General features: G+C 38.3%; 1 protein-coding gene across 8 annotated transcripts in view; it reads right to left on the minus strand.

The window, feature by feature from the left end:
* The window catches only part of LOC123807501 (histone-lysine N-methyltransferase SETDB2-like), a 125,795-nt gene that overhangs the window by 4,937 nt on the left and 101,964 nt on the right, over window positions 1-18,894 (minus strand). For 5 of the 8 annotated variants that reach the window (XM_045821409.1, XM_045821407.1, XM_045821411.1 and 2 more), the window contains 7 exons: window positions 5,187-5,227; window positions 4,932-5,003; window positions 3,096-3,163; window positions 2,155-2,221; window positions 1,368-1,499; window positions 825-863; window positions 239-310 (listed from right to left, as the gene is read on the minus strand). In XM_045821409.1, coding sequence (XP_045677365.1) covers window positions 239-310; window positions 825-863; window positions 1,368-1,499; window positions 2,155-2,221; window positions 3,096-3,163; window positions 4,932-5,003; window positions 5,187-5,227 — 491 coding nt within the window. Of the gene's footprint in view, window positions 1-238; window positions 311-455; window positions 598-824; window positions 864-1,367; window positions 1,500-2,154; window positions 2,222-3,095; window positions 3,164-4,931; window positions 5,004-5,186; window positions 5,228-18,894 lie in introns of all 8 variants that reach the window. The other 3 variants (XR_006783657.1, XR_006783658.1, XM_045821410.1) reach the window with 3 other exon arrangements.

The raw sequence follows: 18,894 nt of genomic DNA on the forward strand, positions 1-18,894 counted from the left end.
TACAGATAAGTAGTTTCCATTTGGGTTCAGTTTTTCTGTGTGCATGTATGCCTCATATGTATTTACATATTGTGTGTGTGTGTGTGCAAGAGAGGTCGTACTATTTTGTAGTGGGCTTTTCATTTAATAAAACAATGTGTCCACTGAAATACAATTTTATCACCTGAACACTATTATATTATTTCAATACATGTGATAAATATTTATAAACTTTGTTGCTTGATTATAACTCATATACCTGCTTGAAAATTTACAAATGTGTCTTCAAACAATCTACAGTCAAAAAGTGAAGTCCCAATTTCTTCATAGTCTGGAGGAAGAAAAACATTTTCAGTTTTAATTTAAATTATATAGGCAGAAACACCTCACAAAATAACCCACCAAAAGGAAAAGTAAACAGAGCATTTATCTATTGTAGAACTTTAGTGTTAAGACTGCAGCAGCAGCAGCCTCACCTGGGAACTTGTTAGAAATGCAAATTCGTGGCACCTTTACTGAATCAGAACCTCCAGGGGTGAGGCCCAGCTATCTGTGATTTAACAAGCCCTCCAGGTGTTTCTGAGGGGCATGCTCAAGTTTGAGAAGTGCTTGGTCTCTCTAGACAAAAGAATAAACAAGAATGCAATGAATGAGCTTTTGGAAATATTTGCTCTTAATTTCATTTTTTGGTTTTGCACTACAGAAAATAATGCCTTTCAAATACTTTATTTTATATTGTTGCCTAAAAATATAGACTCTCAAGCTTTTCTTTCTGTTAAGCTGTATTTACAATAAAGGTTTTAAGCTCAAAAGATAGATCATAAGAAAGCTAAGTGGCTATATACCTGAACGTATGAATGGAACTTGAGCTTCCCATAGAGCTCCTAAAGAAAGGTCACAGTTAACTAAGCCAAACATCAATCAGAACATTATAATTACTTATTCTATAACTCTAAACTTGAACTATACCAAAAAAAAAGACACTTGGTTTATTAAGGAACAGAATTTGAGTCAAATCAAAACATAATGCCATTCTCATGTCAGGGACAAGTTTGCTTAGCTGTGGGGATGAGGGTGGGGGATGGACGTGTGACTTGAATCTGGTTCTGAAGTGCTCATCTTTTGCTGATTATTCTCAGCTATGCACTTCTGTAAACTACATGAAAACTTTTAGGGGACTGGTACTTTTTATGAAATTAATGAGTTTGTGAATTACCCACATCCTGTTGATTTATAAAAGACAAAAGTCCTGGAACAATGGATTTTATTAATGAGATCAAGAAGGAAAAGAAAATATCTCAGAAAATGTGTACATGTTTTTGATTTTGTTTTATTTTACATGTAGGTCTGTGAGAAGTATCTATATAGGAATTTTGGTGTTTTAGTACCTGATTCTGAAGCAGTCTCATCCATAAGTCTTTTTTGAACTGAATGGAGTCTGTCTAATATTTCTTCAAATAAATCATTAAGAAGTCCTGCATCCTTACATTTCTTAAGGAAAGCAGCTTTCACAATTGCATCTAAGAATAAGAAAAACAAAGAAGGAAACAGTATTGGGGAAGTTATCATAAATCACTATATGGCCATTGCTTCAGGCCTTGCCTTCTGGTAGCTGAGCATAATTAGTTAAGGAAATATATACAGTACCTTTAGTTTCACTGTTAATTGCAATTTCATCATACTTCATTTTTTCTACCAGAAGTAATGACATGTTATGAAAATGGAAAATTCTGTTTGGAATAATTATATGAATCACGATAATTTTCTAAAATTTAGCTTCAAATCTTTGAGCTAATAGACTCTTGTCATTTTTCAGTTACAGTTACTGTGTGTTGTTATGGGATGTCTATCTGCTTAAAGAACAAATCTACAGGTCCTGGTTCCAGCTACCTGCAAAGCAGGGAATCAGCAATGTGAGGGGTTGGCAAATCACTATATTCTGACCTCAGGCAACCTTGGGTTCTCTAACAAAGAATGTACCCTGTGTTAATACTAAAGAGTTATGAACCATCCCAACCTAAGTTAGTTTGATCTGCTGGGGCTATAATCAAGTGGGTAGTTAAGATAAAATTTTTTACTCTTCTAATTAGTTACTACACGCCTAGAAGAATAAAGTGGGATGCTAACTTTATAATATATAGATCATATTTGTTACAGACAAAACTTGTAGCAAACCTGTGTTTCTTCCATCCTCTTCTTTCATTTGTTTTGTGGACATATTTGATGTCATTGGTTCAGGTAGCTAGGAGGACAGAAAAAAATCGTGATTATTTTACACAGATTTTACTGTTGGCGTTTAATGTTTCATAAAATGAAAACCAATCTTTTGTTGTATATAATTCAGTGATATGCCTATGATGAAAATCATGCCCCATATTTATCTGTAGATGTAAAATCAAATGTGTTTTTGTTTTGTATAATACATCAAGAGTTGTGGCAAGCACCTTTTGTATAAACAGCAGATGGTGAACATTGGTTCACATTAATTTAGCTTATATGAGCTGATGTGTAAAAAACTGCTTGAAATCCCCAAAACATTTTCATATGCTTTACACATAGTAGTCCAGAAAATTGTAAGTTATAAATTAGGTCAAGTATGGGTCATGCAGTGGGGAAATACTTGGCTAGGTAAGGGTACTCTCAAGTGTACCTCTGCCCATAATAAGACCATAAGTACCCCCGGGCTTAGATTCTTCTTACTAATTTGGTACCTGAGATGTGTACAGGAGCTATGGGACTATCATCTCCTGAATTATGTACTTGGGTATCTAATACACATCTTCTCTTTAATATTTGTTTCTTATGGTTCTATCATCATTTCACCCGAAATTTAGAATGGTTAAAATGACGATGTTGCAGTGTTGCTCAGTGGATTGAGTGCTGGCCTGTGAACCAAAGCATTCCTGGTTCAATTCCCAGTCAGGGCACATGCCTGTGTTGCAGGCCAGGTCCCCAGTAGGGGCACATAAGAGGCAACCACACATTGATGTTTCTTTCCCTCTCTCCCTCCCTTCCCCTCTCCCTAAAAATAAATAAAATCTTTTTCCAAATTTTCCTTTAAAATAAGGATGTTGACAGAAGAAACTTAAAGCTATAATAAAATTAAGTTGAAGTACCTGTACAGAAGTGCTTGTTGCGAGATCTTTCTTCTTTCCTCTTTTTCTTTTTACTCTTGAAAAATGAGCTGAAAATATAAATCATATAGAAGCCAGAATCCATAAAGGAAAAGACTGATGTTTGACTGCATAACATATAAAAATTTTATCTCCCAAAAGTTATTGTGGAGCCAAAAGATACGGCAAACTTTGACTAAATGTTGCAACACTTATGATGTAATAAGGCCAATTTTAAAAATATAAAAAGATCTCATAAATCAATACCAAAAAAGACATTTGAATAGAGAAATGGGCATATGGGGAAACCTCAGGGGAGAGGTTAATTAACTAGAAAAGCATTTGGTGACCGGAAAACAAATATAATTGATTAAAAGGGGAATATACTTAATTTCACTCATAAGTAAGATGAAAAGTAAGAATTTTTTTACCCATCAGATTGACAAAGATGAAGGTGGTTAATATATAATGTTTGCAAGTATTGAGTAATTATGCAGTGCTGGTACAGCCTCTTTGGAAGACAGCTAGTAGTTATCCAAAGTTTCACTGTTTATATTCCTGGATCCAGCAAATTACTTATAGGAAGTTTTCCTAATAGCAGTTGCATTAAGGCACAAAGTTGAATGGAGAAAAATGCTAACTATAATTTTAAATGTGATAGAAAAAAACTGGAAATAACCTAAAATGTCCAACATGTAGAAGCTAGTTCAATTTTGGTTCAGCTATGTGACTGAATAATACACACAATGGATTACTATGCAGGCTTTTAAGAGTGAGGTCTATCCACTCATGCGATACAGAAGGATTTCTAGGATATATTAAGTGAAAAGTGAAAAGTATAATAACAGGTATGTTTGTGTATACAGGGAATTTTGGGAAGAATTCAAAAGAATCCTTTGAGGGAGAAGATTTGCTACAGTGTTATAATCTACTTTTTAAAACTAATGTTATTCTTATCTTTTCCTGTCAATAAACACCAACTGACAACAGTATTTTTCATAGTATTTCCTAATAACTTAAAAGGTTAGGAAAGCCAAAAAAATCAAAGTTAAAAAGAGGATATTGCACTGAAATGGCATTTAGTCTGAATAGCTTATTTTATGCATACCAAATTATTCCTAGGGAGTATAATGTATGTCCCCAGTCCAACCTCATTAGGACCTAAACTGTGGCCAATGCTTACTACATGTGAGGCACACCAAATTCCTACTTGCAATGCATAGTTCAAAAGAAAATAAATTAGGGTATCTTATTATTATTCCCCAAAACATCAGGCTATTATTAAAGAAAATGACTGAAAAATGTTTGGTAAATCTTTACCACCACAAAATGCAGTTAGCATGACACAGAATTGAGCCTCTTATCAAGAGGTCCTGACTCCAGCCCACAAGGAACATTCCCAGTCTAGTACTGGTAAGACACTGTTGTTTCAGAGAATGTGGAAACCATTCATGAGTGAATGTACATCCCACAGTTCCAGTTAGCCAGGGGCCAATTTTAAAACTGAAATGCTAGCCATGTATTCTTAGGATACTTATTTAGGGACCATACAGTACTTTATCAATTTTATCTACTAAAAATGCTGGTATTCACCATGGCTAGGTAGCTCAATTGGAGCATCATCCCACACACCAAAGTGTTGCAGGCTCAATTCCTAGTATCACACATACCTAGGTTGCGGGTTTGATTCATGATGGGGGAAAAGAAGGCAACCGATTAATATTCCTCTCCTCCTCTCTCAAAAATTAATAAAAAGCATATCCTTGGGTGAAGATTAAAACAATAAAATTCTGATATTCTTTTAGAAGAGAAGCAATTTCAAAAGGTAGAACTTTTTACCTTGTCTTGGTGTCGTCTTCTGATTGTAGTGAGGATGGAAAACATCAGACAATGGCTTTACTGAGAGTAGGCCTAGTTCACAAATAATAAGTAAATTATATTACACATTATGTGAAGACATTGAAAATTTTATATGTAAAATTTTAAGTCAGATTTGTATTTTAATTCAGTGAGGCTAGTAAATCAGGCTACTTTATGTCTTACCTAAATGTTTAACTTTCTTTAAACCCATAATCCTAAATTTTAGAGACTTACCAGATTGAGTTTCTCTCGGAGCATGTTGTTGGCAAAACACTCTGAAAACATGCAATTTCAAAGAATTGTTAAATATTTTTACTTATACTTTTCAAATATTATGTCTATTTTCTTGTAGTTTAAAAAGGAATTAACCTATTTTTCATGATGATGTTGCCCTAAATATTTGTTTTAAAAAAATGCCTTTTGAGACTTCTGGTCAAGATGGCAGTATGGATAAACGCAGTGCTGGCCTACTTCCATGACCATATCAAATTCGCAACTAAATCATAGAACAACTTTTAAAAGGTGGGTTTGAGCAAATCACTGGAGAGGGCAGGGAGAAACCCTGATCTGGCACACAGGTTGCATTCTCTTTGAGAAGGCAGGGGGAAGGGTCAAAGGAAGTTCCCAGATGGAGATTGAAATCACAACTGAAACCTTGAGACAACCTTCCCACAACCTGGGGCTACTGTAACAATCAATAGAGCTGGTGACACAAGCTGCACAGTGGCCTGCATGAGCTGTGGGGGCCGGACACCCCATCCTGGGCAAACATGGCCGACAAGGCCCACATTGGTTGAAAAGCTGGACACTCCCACAATGCATGGGATTTGGGGAGGGGACTTTAAAACAACACAGGCAGAAGCCTGGGGTTCTATTCCATGGGTGGGAGTGCTTAGTACTTACGTCTTCCATGATCAGAAGCCAGCTTCTAGAGACCCGTGCTGGGATGTGTGCCTCAATGGATCCCAGCCCTTGGGCTTACCCTGAGAGCAGTGGATAGAGGCTGGGAGCAACACGTGGAGATATGAGCTGGTAAGTGCCTCGACCCCAGGTGTGCAGGCAGCCTCAGGTACCAGGGCCCCAAGGATGGAGCTTCCTTTGCACAACCCAGGCCCCAAGAAAGAAAAAGCTGCTGCTGCAAGGCAATGTCAATGCTGAAACCCACAAGTGCAGACAGAGAGTGAGTCTGAGGATGGAGACCCATTTGTGTAACTGCCATCTTGGAACTCCAAAAGGACAGATAATATCGGGCAAGTTGTTTGGACAATGACTCTGGTCCTGGGGGTGGCTGATTTTCTGTGCTTTGTGGGTCAGGATGGCTCAGAACAGGAATGCTCCCAACTCCCTTAAATTGGTTACCCTGTTAATAAAAACCTATTTCTTTCCCCACAAATCTTCGTGTTATGTGTGTATAAGGTGGCAAGAGGCTGGACCCTAGGGTGCCCAGTTATACAACTATCTTTGAGAATCACCTGAAGTCAAGCAGAACAGAAGTTCTATAACAAAGGATATAAGGAAGAAGCCATGTCAAGTCTTGTAGTAGGGGCAGAGACAAAATGTGCTGGTCCCACTCCCATATGTGGCAGTTAAGAATCAGGAGGAATAGCTTGGCTGCAGAGGTCCCCACTGAGAAGTAAGGGCTCCCAGTCCCACACTGGGCTCCCAGTGCCAGGGATGTGGGCTTTTCCTAAAATTCCTCAAAGGTCCATAAAACCCAAACAAACAATGGCTGGCCTCGGCTTGTCCTGTATCTGTTGCTAAGTGGCCCCAAGCCTTGTGCTGGTGGCAGCTGCCCTCAGTACACACATAACTACTACCAGGTGCCACCATGACTAGCACAGACAGCAACCAAATACACATCACTTTGTCACTTCTATCAGGTGGCTTTGGGCCAAATACAGGCAGCAGCTGACCCTGTCCTGCAATGGAGCCTCTCCTAAGATGCCATGGAACCAACACACCTGGTGGCCAGCTTCAGAGACCACAAGAGTACAACCCCATTAGGAATTGGAGGAGGACGAAGATGAGAAGAAATAAAAAGTAGGAATTAAGAATATTGCAAAACCAATATTCTCACTGATGAATGCAAACTATAAAAGCCCTGGATCAATCAATTACAAAACTACTACAAAGTATAAAAAGCAAAAGTAGGAAGATCATAGTAATTACAATAGTAAAGTAGGGGATACACACATAAGTAAAAAATGACAGGAACATAAATGTAGAGAGAGTAAAAATGGTAGTGATTTTAGAATGTGTTTGAACTTAAGCAACCACCAACTTAAAATAGATCATTATAAATATAACTTGGGATATATGAAACACATGGTAATCACAAACCAAAACCTACAAGAGATATACAAGAAATAGAAAGGAATCAAACACAACACTACAGAAAGTCATCAACATACAAAAGAAAGTGAGAGAATAAGAAATGAACAGAGAAGGAGGGCTTGGACTGGAGGCTGGGCAGCTGTGAATAGTGCAGCCCAGACCTGGCTTCAATCCTTGCAAAACCACAGGAAAGGAAAAAAGTGAAGCCCAGCCCCCCCTCTGCCTGCAGCATCCAGGAAGACCAACAGGACTCACTTGGCAGATTTAAAATCAGCAGGAGGCTTTTTCCCCCACAAGTGTGAGACAATAAGACCTAGAGCTATGAAAGGACCAAATACAGATCCAGAGGGAGATCAGAAGGCTAATGCCAACAACTGAGAAACAGACAAATTTCACTTTGCCGTCCTACAGAACTTGCATTTTTTAATTTTTAATATTTCTTTCTTTTTTATTTATTTTATTATTATTTTTATTTCTCTTCATTCTGTTTAGTTTTCTTCATTTTGTTTGTTTAATTGTATTGTTTGACTGGTTTTGTTTTCCCTTTCACATTGTGTTTTAATTTTTCTTCTCTCACTTCACTGGTACTCCAATAACACTACTATTGGTCTTTTACTTTCAGTTTTTCAAATTCAGATCATATTTCTTGTCATTTTATTGTTGTTCCTATATTATTATAAGTAATTGTTGTTCCATATTATTGTAAGTCCTACACAGCACTCTCCATGGTCTTGGCCAATTTGACTGTCTTCCTGAGCTTTATTACTGCTGTGGAAAACTTTATTCTCTTGTACACTATGCCTAGTTTCTATCCCTTATGCTCACTATACCTCACCATCTAACCTCACACAAGCACACTGTTTTCTAGATTCAACTCACATTCTTTTCCCCCTCTAATAAAAGTCTTAACTCTTTTTCACCTTTTATAAAAAGTGGCTAGGTGGGTGAAATATCACAGTTACCACTTTTTTTCTCTGAAGGATCTCCTATATGTTCTCTACCAACAAAAAGTTCTGGATCTGTATTTGGTCCTCTCACAGCCTGATTAAGTCCCATTGGATACTCTCTCACTCTCATTCCATTTCACCTTCGCCCTGCCACTGATCACACCAAAATAAGGTGGAAGTTATGAGCAGCAGGAAACCTACTAGAGATGAGAACTCAAAACAGGAACCACTAACAGGTAAAACCCAAATACAACAGGAGAGCCCACACAAACTGAAGAAATGGCAACTCCTGAGTATCCAGACAAGGAGATCAAAGAGACCACACAGAATCACACAGAACTTGAACCACAGAAGTATACCCCACAAAGACAGCTAGCAAAGCAGAGCATCAGGAATCACAGAAACAAACAAAAAGTCACCTAAAATAGGGAGACAAAGAAAGAACCTGAAATAAAAAGTAATGGAGGACTCCCCACTAAAACAGCTAAATGAAATGGACACAAGAAAATTTTCAGATATACAATTCAAAAGAATGGTTATAAGGATGCTCAAAAACCTCACAGACAACTACAAGGAACTGAGTGAGAACTACAACAGTATGAAAAAGGAAACAGAAACTATAAACAAAAACCACGAAGAAATGGACAATAAAATTTCTGAAATTAAAAACACACTAGAAGGAATTACAAGCAGGCTGGATAAAGCAGAGGACTGCATTACTGAGCTGGAAGACAAGGTACTACCTGGGAAGACCCAGGTAGAGCAGCTTCATGAAAAAGCACTCAAAATATATGAAGATAGCTTATGGGAACTGCAAGACAACATGAAATGCAACAATATTCAAATCATAGGAGTACCAGAAGGGGAAGAAAAAGAGCAAGGGATCATAACCCTGCTTGAAAAAATAGTGAGAAAACTTTCCAAACCTGGAGAGAGGGAAAACCACACAAGTTCAGGATGCACAGAGGTCCCAATCAAGATGAACCAAAAGAGACCTACTCCGAGGCACATCATAATTAAAATGCCAAGTTTTAAAGACAGAGAATCTTAAAAGCAGCAAGGGAGAAACAAGAAGCAATATACAAGGGAGCTCTGACAGGGTTAGCAGGTGATTACTCAACAGACATACTACAAGCCAGAGAGAATGGCAAAAAATATTACAAGTAAAGAAAAGCAAAGACCTGCAGCCAAGACTACTCTACCCAGTGAGGATCTCAATGAAAATGAAAGGCAAAATATGGAGTTTCCCAGATAAAAGAAGGCTGAAAAGAATACACCTCCACCAAACCAGCACTGCAAGGTATGTTAGAGGGACTCCTATAAGAAGAGCAAGGAAAAGAGCAAGAGAGAGAGGAACACACAAGGGGGGGGGGTGAATAAGTGCCTATCAAAAATAACCTTAGATGTTAATGGATTAAATGCTCCAACAAAAAGACATAGGTTAGCTGAATGGATAAGACAACATGACCCACATATCTGCTTATAAGAGACCCACCTCAGAAAAGAAGACCTACACAGACTGAAAGTGAAGGGTTGGAGAAAAATTCTAAGCAAATAGAAAAAAACAGCTGGGGTAGCAATACTTATATCAGTAGATTTGAAAACAAAGGCCATAAAAAGAGACCCAGAGGATATTTCATAATACTGAAAAGAAGAATCCATCAAGAAGAAATAAACATTATAAATATATATGCACCCAACATAGGAGCACCCAAATATATAAGGAAAATCTTAGAGGACTTCAAGAAGCATATATACAGCAACAAACTTATATTAGGGGATTTTAACACCCCATTGTCAAAAATGGATAGATCTTCCAAAGAAAATATCAACAAGGATATTGCAACATTGAACAATGCCCTAGATGAAATCCACTTAACAGATATATATAGAACCTTTCATCCAAAGAAGCAAAGTACACAGTCTTTCAAATGCACGTGGAACATTTTCAAAGACCACACAATAGGACACAAAACCAGACTCAACAAATTCAGGAAAACTGAAATCATATCAAGCATTTTCTCTGACCCCAAGGGACTGAAACTAGAAACCATCCTCAAGGTAAAAAAATCAAAAGCACTGAAACTCATGGAGATTGAATAGCATACTATTAAACAATGAATGGTCAAGAATGAGATCAAGGAAGAACTCAAAAAGTTTCTGGAAACAAATGAAAATGAATATACAACAGTTGAAAACTTATGGGACACAGTCTTGAGATGGAAGTTCATAGTGATACAGGCCTACTGAAAAAAGATGGAAACATTTCAAATAAACAACCTAACCCTACATCTGTAAGAACTGGAGGAACAGCAACAAACAAAGCCCAGAGAGTAGAAGGAAGGAAATAACCAAGATCAGAGCAGAATTAAATGACAGAGTAAAACAATAAAGGATCAATACATCCAGGAGCTGGTTCTTTGAAAAGATAAACAAAATTGATAAGCCTTTAAGCAGATTCATCAAGAAAAAAAAGAGAAGACACAATAAACACAATCAGAAATGAAAGAGGAGAGATTACAACTGTACCACAGAGATACAAAGGACTATAAGGAAATCTACAAACAAATCTATGCCAAGAAATTTGAAAACCTAGGTTAAATAGACAAATTTCTAGAAAAATGTAATCTTCCAAAACTGAATGAAGAAGAAGCAGGAAGCTTGAGCAGACCAATAACAGCTGATGAAATCGAAACAGTAATCAAAAAATTCCTGGCACACAAATGTCCTGGACCGGATGGTTTCACAGGAGAACTTTACAAAAGATTTAAGGAAGAGCTAACCTCTATCCTTCTCAGACTCTTCCAAAAAATACAATAGAGGGACAACCCCCAAAGTCTTTCTATGAAGCCAGCATCATCCTAATCCCAAAAGCAGAGAAAGACACAGCAAAGAAAGAAAAGTACAAGCCAATATTACTGATGAACATTGATGCTAAAATCCTCAAAAATATAATGGCAAATTACATCCAACCACACATTAAAAAGATCATACACCATGATCAAGTGGGATTCATTCCAGGGACGCAAGGATGGTATAACATTCACAAATCCATAAACATAATACATCATATAAACAAAAGGGAAGACAAAAATCATGTGACCATATCAATAGATTAAGAAAAAGCATTTGATAAGGTGCAGCACCTATTTATGATAAAAAAAAACTCAGCAAGGTGGGAGTACAGGGAGCATTCTGCAATATGATAAAGGCCATATACGAGAAATCTACAGTCAACATCATACTGGTTGGGCAAAAAGTAAAAGCTTTCCCACTAAGATGAGGAACAAGACAAGGATGTTCACTTTCACCACTTGCATTCAACATAGTATTAGAAGTCCTACCCACAGTGTTCAGACAAGAAAGAGAAATAAAAGGCATCCAAATTGGAAGGGAGGAAGTAAAACTGTCACTGTTTGAAGATGACATGATAGCATACATGGAAAACCCTATAGACTTCACCCCAAAACTACTCCACCTAATAAGCAAATATGGCAAAACAGCAGGGTTCAAAGTCAATATTAAGAAATCAATGGCATTAATGTGCACCAACAATAAAATATCAGAAACAGAAATCAAGAAAAAAATCCCATTTGATATAGCAACAAGAAAAATAAAATACCTAGGAATAGACCTAACCAGGAGATAAAAAGACCTCTACTCAGAAAACTACAAACACTGAAGAAAGAACTTAAGGAAGATACAAACAAATGGAAGCATATATCATGTTCATGGATTGGAATAATTAACATCATCAAAATGTCAATACTACCCAAAGCAATTTTTAGATTCAACGTAATCCATATTAAATTACCAATGTCATATTTCACACATATAGAACAAACACTTCAAAGACTTATATGGAACCATAAACGACCCCGAATAGCTGCAACAATTTTGAGAAAGAAGGACAAAGTAGGAGGGATCACGATACCTGGTATCATACTGCATTACAAGGCCACTGTAATCAAAAGAGTGTAGTACTGGCATAAGAACAGACACATGGACCAATGGAACAGAGTAGATAGCCCAGAAATAAACCAAGTCTTTATGGTCAGTTAATATTTGACAAAGGGGGAGGAAGCATAAAATGGAGTAAACAGAGCCTCTTCAACTAAGGGAGTTGGGAGATCTGGACAGCTACAAGCAAAAAAATGAAATTTGATCACCAACTTACATCATACACAAAAATAAATTCAAGGTGGATAAAAGACTTAAATATAAGTCGTGAAACCATAAAAGTCCCAAAGGAGAATGTAAGCAGGAAAATCTCAGATACTCCACACAGCAATATTTTCAGGCCAATATGTCCCCTAGAGCAAGGGACATAAAGGGAAAAATAAACAAATGGGATCTCATCAAAATAAAAAGCTTCTACATGGCTAAAGAAAACACCATTAAAATGAAAGGAGAACCAACTATATGGGGAAACATATTTACCAATGATACCTCAAACAAGGGTTTGATCTCCAAAACATATAAAGAACTCACATGACTCCACTCTAGGAAGACAAAAAAACCCAATTTAAAAAATGGGCAAAAGACTTGAACAGACACTTTTCCACGGAGGACATACAGAGCGCCCAGAGACACATGAAAAGATGCTCAGTATCACTAGCCATCAGAGAGATGCAAATTAAAACCACAATGAGAGATCACTTCATACCCATCAGAATGACCAACATGAACAATTGAGTAAACAAGTGTTGGAGAGGATGCAGAGAAAAGGGAACCCTAATGCACTGTTGGTGGGAATGCAGACTGGTGCAGCCACTGTGGAAAACAGTATGGAATTTCCTCAGAAAGGTAAAAATGGAACTGCCTTTTGGCTCAGCAATTCCACTGCTGGGACTGTACCCTAGGAGGCCTGAAACACCAATCCAAAAGAACCTATGTACCCCAATGTTCATAGCAGCAGAATTTACAATAGCCAAGTGCTGGAAGCAACCCTAAGTGCCCATCAGTAAATGAGTGGATCAAAAAACTATGGTACATTTACACAATGGAATTCTATGCAGCAGAAAGAAGGAAGGAGCTCCTACCCTTTGCAATAGCTTGGATGGAGCTGGAAAGCATTAAGCTACGTGAAACAAGCCAGGAAGTGAAAGACACATACCATATGATCTCACCTTTAACAGGAACCTAAACAGCAAAACAAAGAAACAAGCAAAATACAACCAAAGACACTGAAATAGAGGACAGGCTGACAGTGACCACAGGGGAGAGATGAGGGAATTTCAGGGGACAATGGGAAGGGTTCATGGGAACAAATTTAAAGGACACATTGACAAAAACTAGGGGGACGGTGGTAATGGAAGGGAAGTGTGGAGGGTTGGGAGGATGGGCGGGATTGGGAGTAAAAGGGAGAAAACTGTACTTGAACAATGATTAAAATAAAATTTTTAAAAATGTTAAAAAACAATAAAATAATTTTAAAAAATAAAGTTTGCCATTTTTGTTATGATGTATCTTGGAGTAGGCCTCTTCAGATCCATGTTGATTCATTCCAGGAAGACAAACAAGCCAATTAAAAAATAGGCAAAGGGAACAGAACCACAGAAATGGAGATCTCATGGAGGGTTAGCAACAGGGCAATAGGAGGAGGAGAGAGGGGGTAAAGGTACAGAGAATAAGTAGCACAGATGGTAGGTAGAAAATAGAGAGGAGGAGGGTAAGAATAGTATGGGAAATGTAGAAACTAAAGAACTTATAAGAATGATACATGGACATGAACTAAAGGGGGGTAGGAGCAGGGTGCTGGGTAGAGGGGAGTGAAGGGGGAAAATGGGACAACTGTAATAACATAATCAATAAAATATATTTTAAAAAAAGAGAAAAGGACCTGAACAGACACTTCTCCAAGGAGGACATACAGAGGGCCCAGAGACATATAAAAAGATGCTCAGCATCACTAGCCATCAGAAACATGCAAATTAAAACCACAATGAGATACCACTTCACACCATTGAGAATAGCCATCATAAACAAAGCAACAAGTGTTGCAGAGGTTGTAGAGAAAAGGGAACCCTAGTGCACTGTTGGTGGTAATACAGACTGATACAGCCATTGTGAAAAACTATGGAATTTCCTCAGAAAACTAAAAATGGAATTGTCTTTTGACCCAGCAATACCACTGGTGGGATTATACCCTAAGAACCCTGAAACATCAATCCAAAAGAACCAATGCACCCCAATGTTCATAGCATCACAATATACAATAGCCAAGTGCTAAAAGTAACCTAAGTGCCCATTAGTAAATGACTGGATGAAAAAACTATGGTACATTTACACAATGGAATACTATGCAGGAGAAATAAAGAAGGAGATACTGCCCTTTGTGACAGCATGGATGGAACTGGAGAGCATTATGCTAAGTGAAATAAGCCAGGTGGTGAAAGAGAAATACCATATGATCTCACCCATAAGTGGAACCTAATCAAGAGAAGAAACAAGCAAGCAAAATATAACCAGAGACGTTGAAATAAGGAAAAAACTAACAATAACCAGAGAGGATGAGGAGAAGGATAATAGGGAATAATTGCGGAGGGGCTTCAAGGAACATGTATAAAGGACACATATAAAAGCCAAAGGGGGTAAGTTGGAGGGTGGGAGGTGGCATTGAGGGGGCAGAGGGGCATGATGGGGTGAAAATGGAGACAACTGTACTTGAACAACAAATAAATATATAAATAAATAATTTTTATAAAGAAATGAACAGAGAATCATAAAAATAATTAGAAAACAATAAAATGGCAACATCTACATACCTATTAATAATTACTTTAAGTGTAAATGGATTAAATACTCCAGTCAAAAGAGAATAGATACTGATGTGGTACACATATAACGAAATATTACTCAGCCATAAAAAAGGAAATCCTAACCATTTACAACTATATGAGTGGACCTGGAGGGTACTATGGTAAGTGAAATAATCAGAGAAAGACAAAAATCTTAGGATTCCACTTATATGCAGAAAATAAAGAACAAGTGAACACACAAAGAAACTCATAGATACAGAGAACAAATTAATGGCTGCCAGATGGGAGGAGGGTTGAGGGGATGGATGAAAAAGGCAAAGGGATTAAGAAATACAAATTGGTGTTACAAAATAGTCAAGGGGATGCATAAAGTACAGCATAGAAAATATAATCAGCAATATTGTAATAAGTATGTAGTGTGGCAGGTGGATACTAGACTTATCGGGGGGATTACTTCATAAATTATACAAATTTCTAACCACTATGCTGTACACCTGAAAATAATATAAAATAATATTGTGTCAATTGTAATTAAAAAATAAAAAATAAAGGCAGTAAGATGTGGTACCTGATCTCTACAGGGCTTATAACCTAGTAAGGGGACTGGGACACAGGCAGCATATATCCAAATGCCCAGTGAAATGTGATGAGGACTATAGTAAAAACACAAAAACCCAATCCTATAGAGGAACAGACATTTTCAGACTCATAATCTAAGCACGTCACTAAGTACATACAAAGCTCCTTCTAATGTGTAAATCCTTTAATGTGTGGTTGTCCAGAATTTTCTTGGTTACACTGGAGAAACTCATGTGCTTAGGAGGCAATCCATGACTCTAGTTTTTAGAACATTTCTTACAAATTTTTAGCTGAAATCTGCCGTGATAGGCAGAATCATGGCTTCCCAAAGATATCCATGTCCTAATCCCCAGAACCTGAGAGCCTGTTACCCTACATGGCAAAAGGGACTTTATAGATGTTAAGTAGGAAATGCAGGCCCAGGCAGCTAGAAAGACCCCTGGGATGCAGACCTCATTCCTTCACAAGCACAGGACTTGTCATCAGAGCCCTGGTTCTGCTCCTTTGACAGTCTACCATCTGTACACAAGACATTTCATCTATGGAATATTTAGTTTTCTCATGTTCAAAATGGAAACAGTAACAGCTACCACACAAGCTCCCACCTCCTCCATGCAGTTTCCCCAGCAACCCGACCCCTTCTCCCAATCAAAATGATCTCACCCTCTCGATTCTGGTTTCTCTGAGCACTTTTGTTTCCCTGGTACTTAAATGTCTTTATTATGAAAATTTTAAAACATATATAAATGTGGAAGAGATAATAAACCCTCATACCCCCAACTATCAACTCAGGGCCAAGCTCATTTGGTGTAAATTTCCTCCTGTTTCCATTGTGACACGTTTCTATAACTTTTAACCTTTTTGGTTCTCCCACAGGTAATAACTTCTCTAAGGTTAGCTCATGTCTTGTTCCTCTCTATATACCCACTGCACCTGGCAAAGTGTCTCATGTATGATAGGCATTCTGAATGCTTAAATTAAATTACATACATGAAACTTCACCTGATACTTGATAAAACAATGACAAAATAATTATTTTATTGAATCTCTATGCATTGGTTCCACTAATGTGTGGTGAGTATTTTTTTCAAACTTTAAGATGTAGCAGGAATTTGACTCCCTTTTGCTAAATCTTATAGCTCTTGTTTAAATAATCTTTATATTGGATGTTTACAGTCATTGTATAAGTCCTAATAAAACAAGCTCTTTGGAAGGGTATATAATATAAGTGAAACTGAAGGCGTCACTGTTGAATTCTACCAAACATTCCCAGAAAATTTAATACCTATCGTTATTAAATTATTCCCAAAAATTTAACAGGAAGGAATGCTTTCATTTTACAAGCTGAGCATACCCCACCATCCTCCCCCAAAAAAAACAGAAAAAGAAAAAAACATAAAATTATAGGTCAATATCCCTGATGAACACTGATGCAAAAATCCTTAACAAAGTATTAGCAAACAGGATTCTGCAATACATTAAAAAAGATCATCCAAACAGAACCAGAGGCATGGGTACATGGAAAGACTGATAGCAGCCAGAGGGGAGTAGGGTGGGAGGGCTGGATGAAAGGAGGTGAAGGGATTAGCTAAAGAACATAGATACATAGCCCATAGACACAGACAACAGTGTTGTGATGGCTAGAGGGAGGAGGCCAAAGGGGCTGGGTGGAGGTGGGCAAAGGGGGGGAAATGGGGACATCTGCAATAGCATCAACAATAAAAATAAAGTTAAAAGTATTACAAAAACATAAAAAAGGTCATACACTATAATCAAATGGGGTTTATTCCAAGCATCCAAGGTTGGTACAATATCCACAAATCATTAAATGTGATACACACATAAACAAAATGAAAGATAAAAATAACATGGTCATCTCAATAGATGCAGAAAAGCATTTGATAAAATTCAACATCCATTTATGATTAAAAATTCTCAGCAAAGTGGGTACAGACAGAAAATACCTCAACATAACAGCTAACATCATACACAACAGCAAAAAGCAGAAAGCTTTTCCTTGAAGATCAGGAACAAGACAAAGATGCCCATTCTAGCTACTTTTAGTCTACATAATATTGAAAATCCTAGCCAGAGCAATTAGGCAGGAAAAAGAAAGAAAAGGCATCCCAGTTGGAAACAAAGAAGTAAAACAGTCACTATTAGTGGATGACATAATTTTATATATAGAAAACCTGGGGGGGAGGAAGATGGCGGCCTTACTGTAGGCAGCGTTTTTTCTCGGCTTCTGTGAAGAGGGGGGAAACTCGCGGATCGGTGGAGAGGCAGAGCAAGTGGGCTGGATTGCCGAATCACTTTTGAAAGCAGGACATCAGAAATTATTGCACTCACTGGAAAATCAGACGGTAAGAAGGATACAGGACAAAAGGGGGTCTGGGGGTGCGCAGACCCCAGGCCCGCCCGGTGCTCCGGGCTCTGCCCCAGGGATCCCGGGAGAGGGAAGTTGCTGCTCCCTCCCTCCCCCGAATACGGGGGTGAGCAACTCCAGGGGAGAACGGGTTGCTAGAAGGAACAGATTGACCAGTTGGACTGAGAAAAAATCGCCCAGGGAATATGAAATCCCGCCCAGAGGCCGAGAAGTGAGAGCCTCTAGCCAACAGGACCAGGGGCATCTTTAGCCCGGTGGAAGTGCAGAGCGGTAGTGAGCACAAGCCGGCCGCGCTCAGCTCGCGCCCCATAGGGAGGCAGGAATCACGCGCTGCGATCCCAGGAGGGACGAGGGGCTTGGTGCGTTCCTTCAGTGGTGGCCCAGAGATTTCCAGCCAGCCCGACCGGAGAGCCGGGAAAGGTGCCAACATTCCATCGGAGAGCCATTTGGCGGGGAACACGGAGCTGGAAACGGCTGGGCTCCCGCACCTTCATCGGGAAGACACTCTCTCGCACCAGTGTGTCTTGGAGCGCCCCGGGTACCTGACAGACTTGCTGAGTTCTGGTTGTGAGAGAGAGAAGCATTTCAAAGGCCCCTCAGCCAGCTGAAGCTAGCAAGATCAGAAAAACTGGTCTGGCCAGTTAGAAACCAACAAGAGGTTTTTTTGTTTGTTTGTTGTTTGTTTGTTTGTTAGTTTTTTTGGTTTTGTTTGGTTTTTTATTGGTTTCTCTGGCTGTTGTTGGTTGACTGATTTTATCTTGTGTTTTATGTGACTTTTTTTTCAATTCTCATTATTTTTATATCGCAATCCCTTATGTTTCTCTTCCATTCAACCTAATATTATTCTTTCCACTCCAAATTTAGCTCTCCTGCACCACATCTTCTGCTTTTCTTTCCTTTTGTTTTAATCTTGCAAGTTACTGTAAATTTGTATT

This window comes from Phyllostomus hastatus, unplaced genomic scaffold (genome assembly GCF_019186645.2).
Source record: "Phyllostomus hastatus isolate PE091 unplaced genomic scaffold, TTU_PhHast_1.1 phas_scaffold_46, whole genome shotgun sequence".
Taxonomy (NCBI): domain Eukaryota; kingdom Metazoa; phylum Chordata; class Mammalia; order Chiroptera; family Phyllostomidae; genus Phyllostomus; species Phyllostomus hastatus.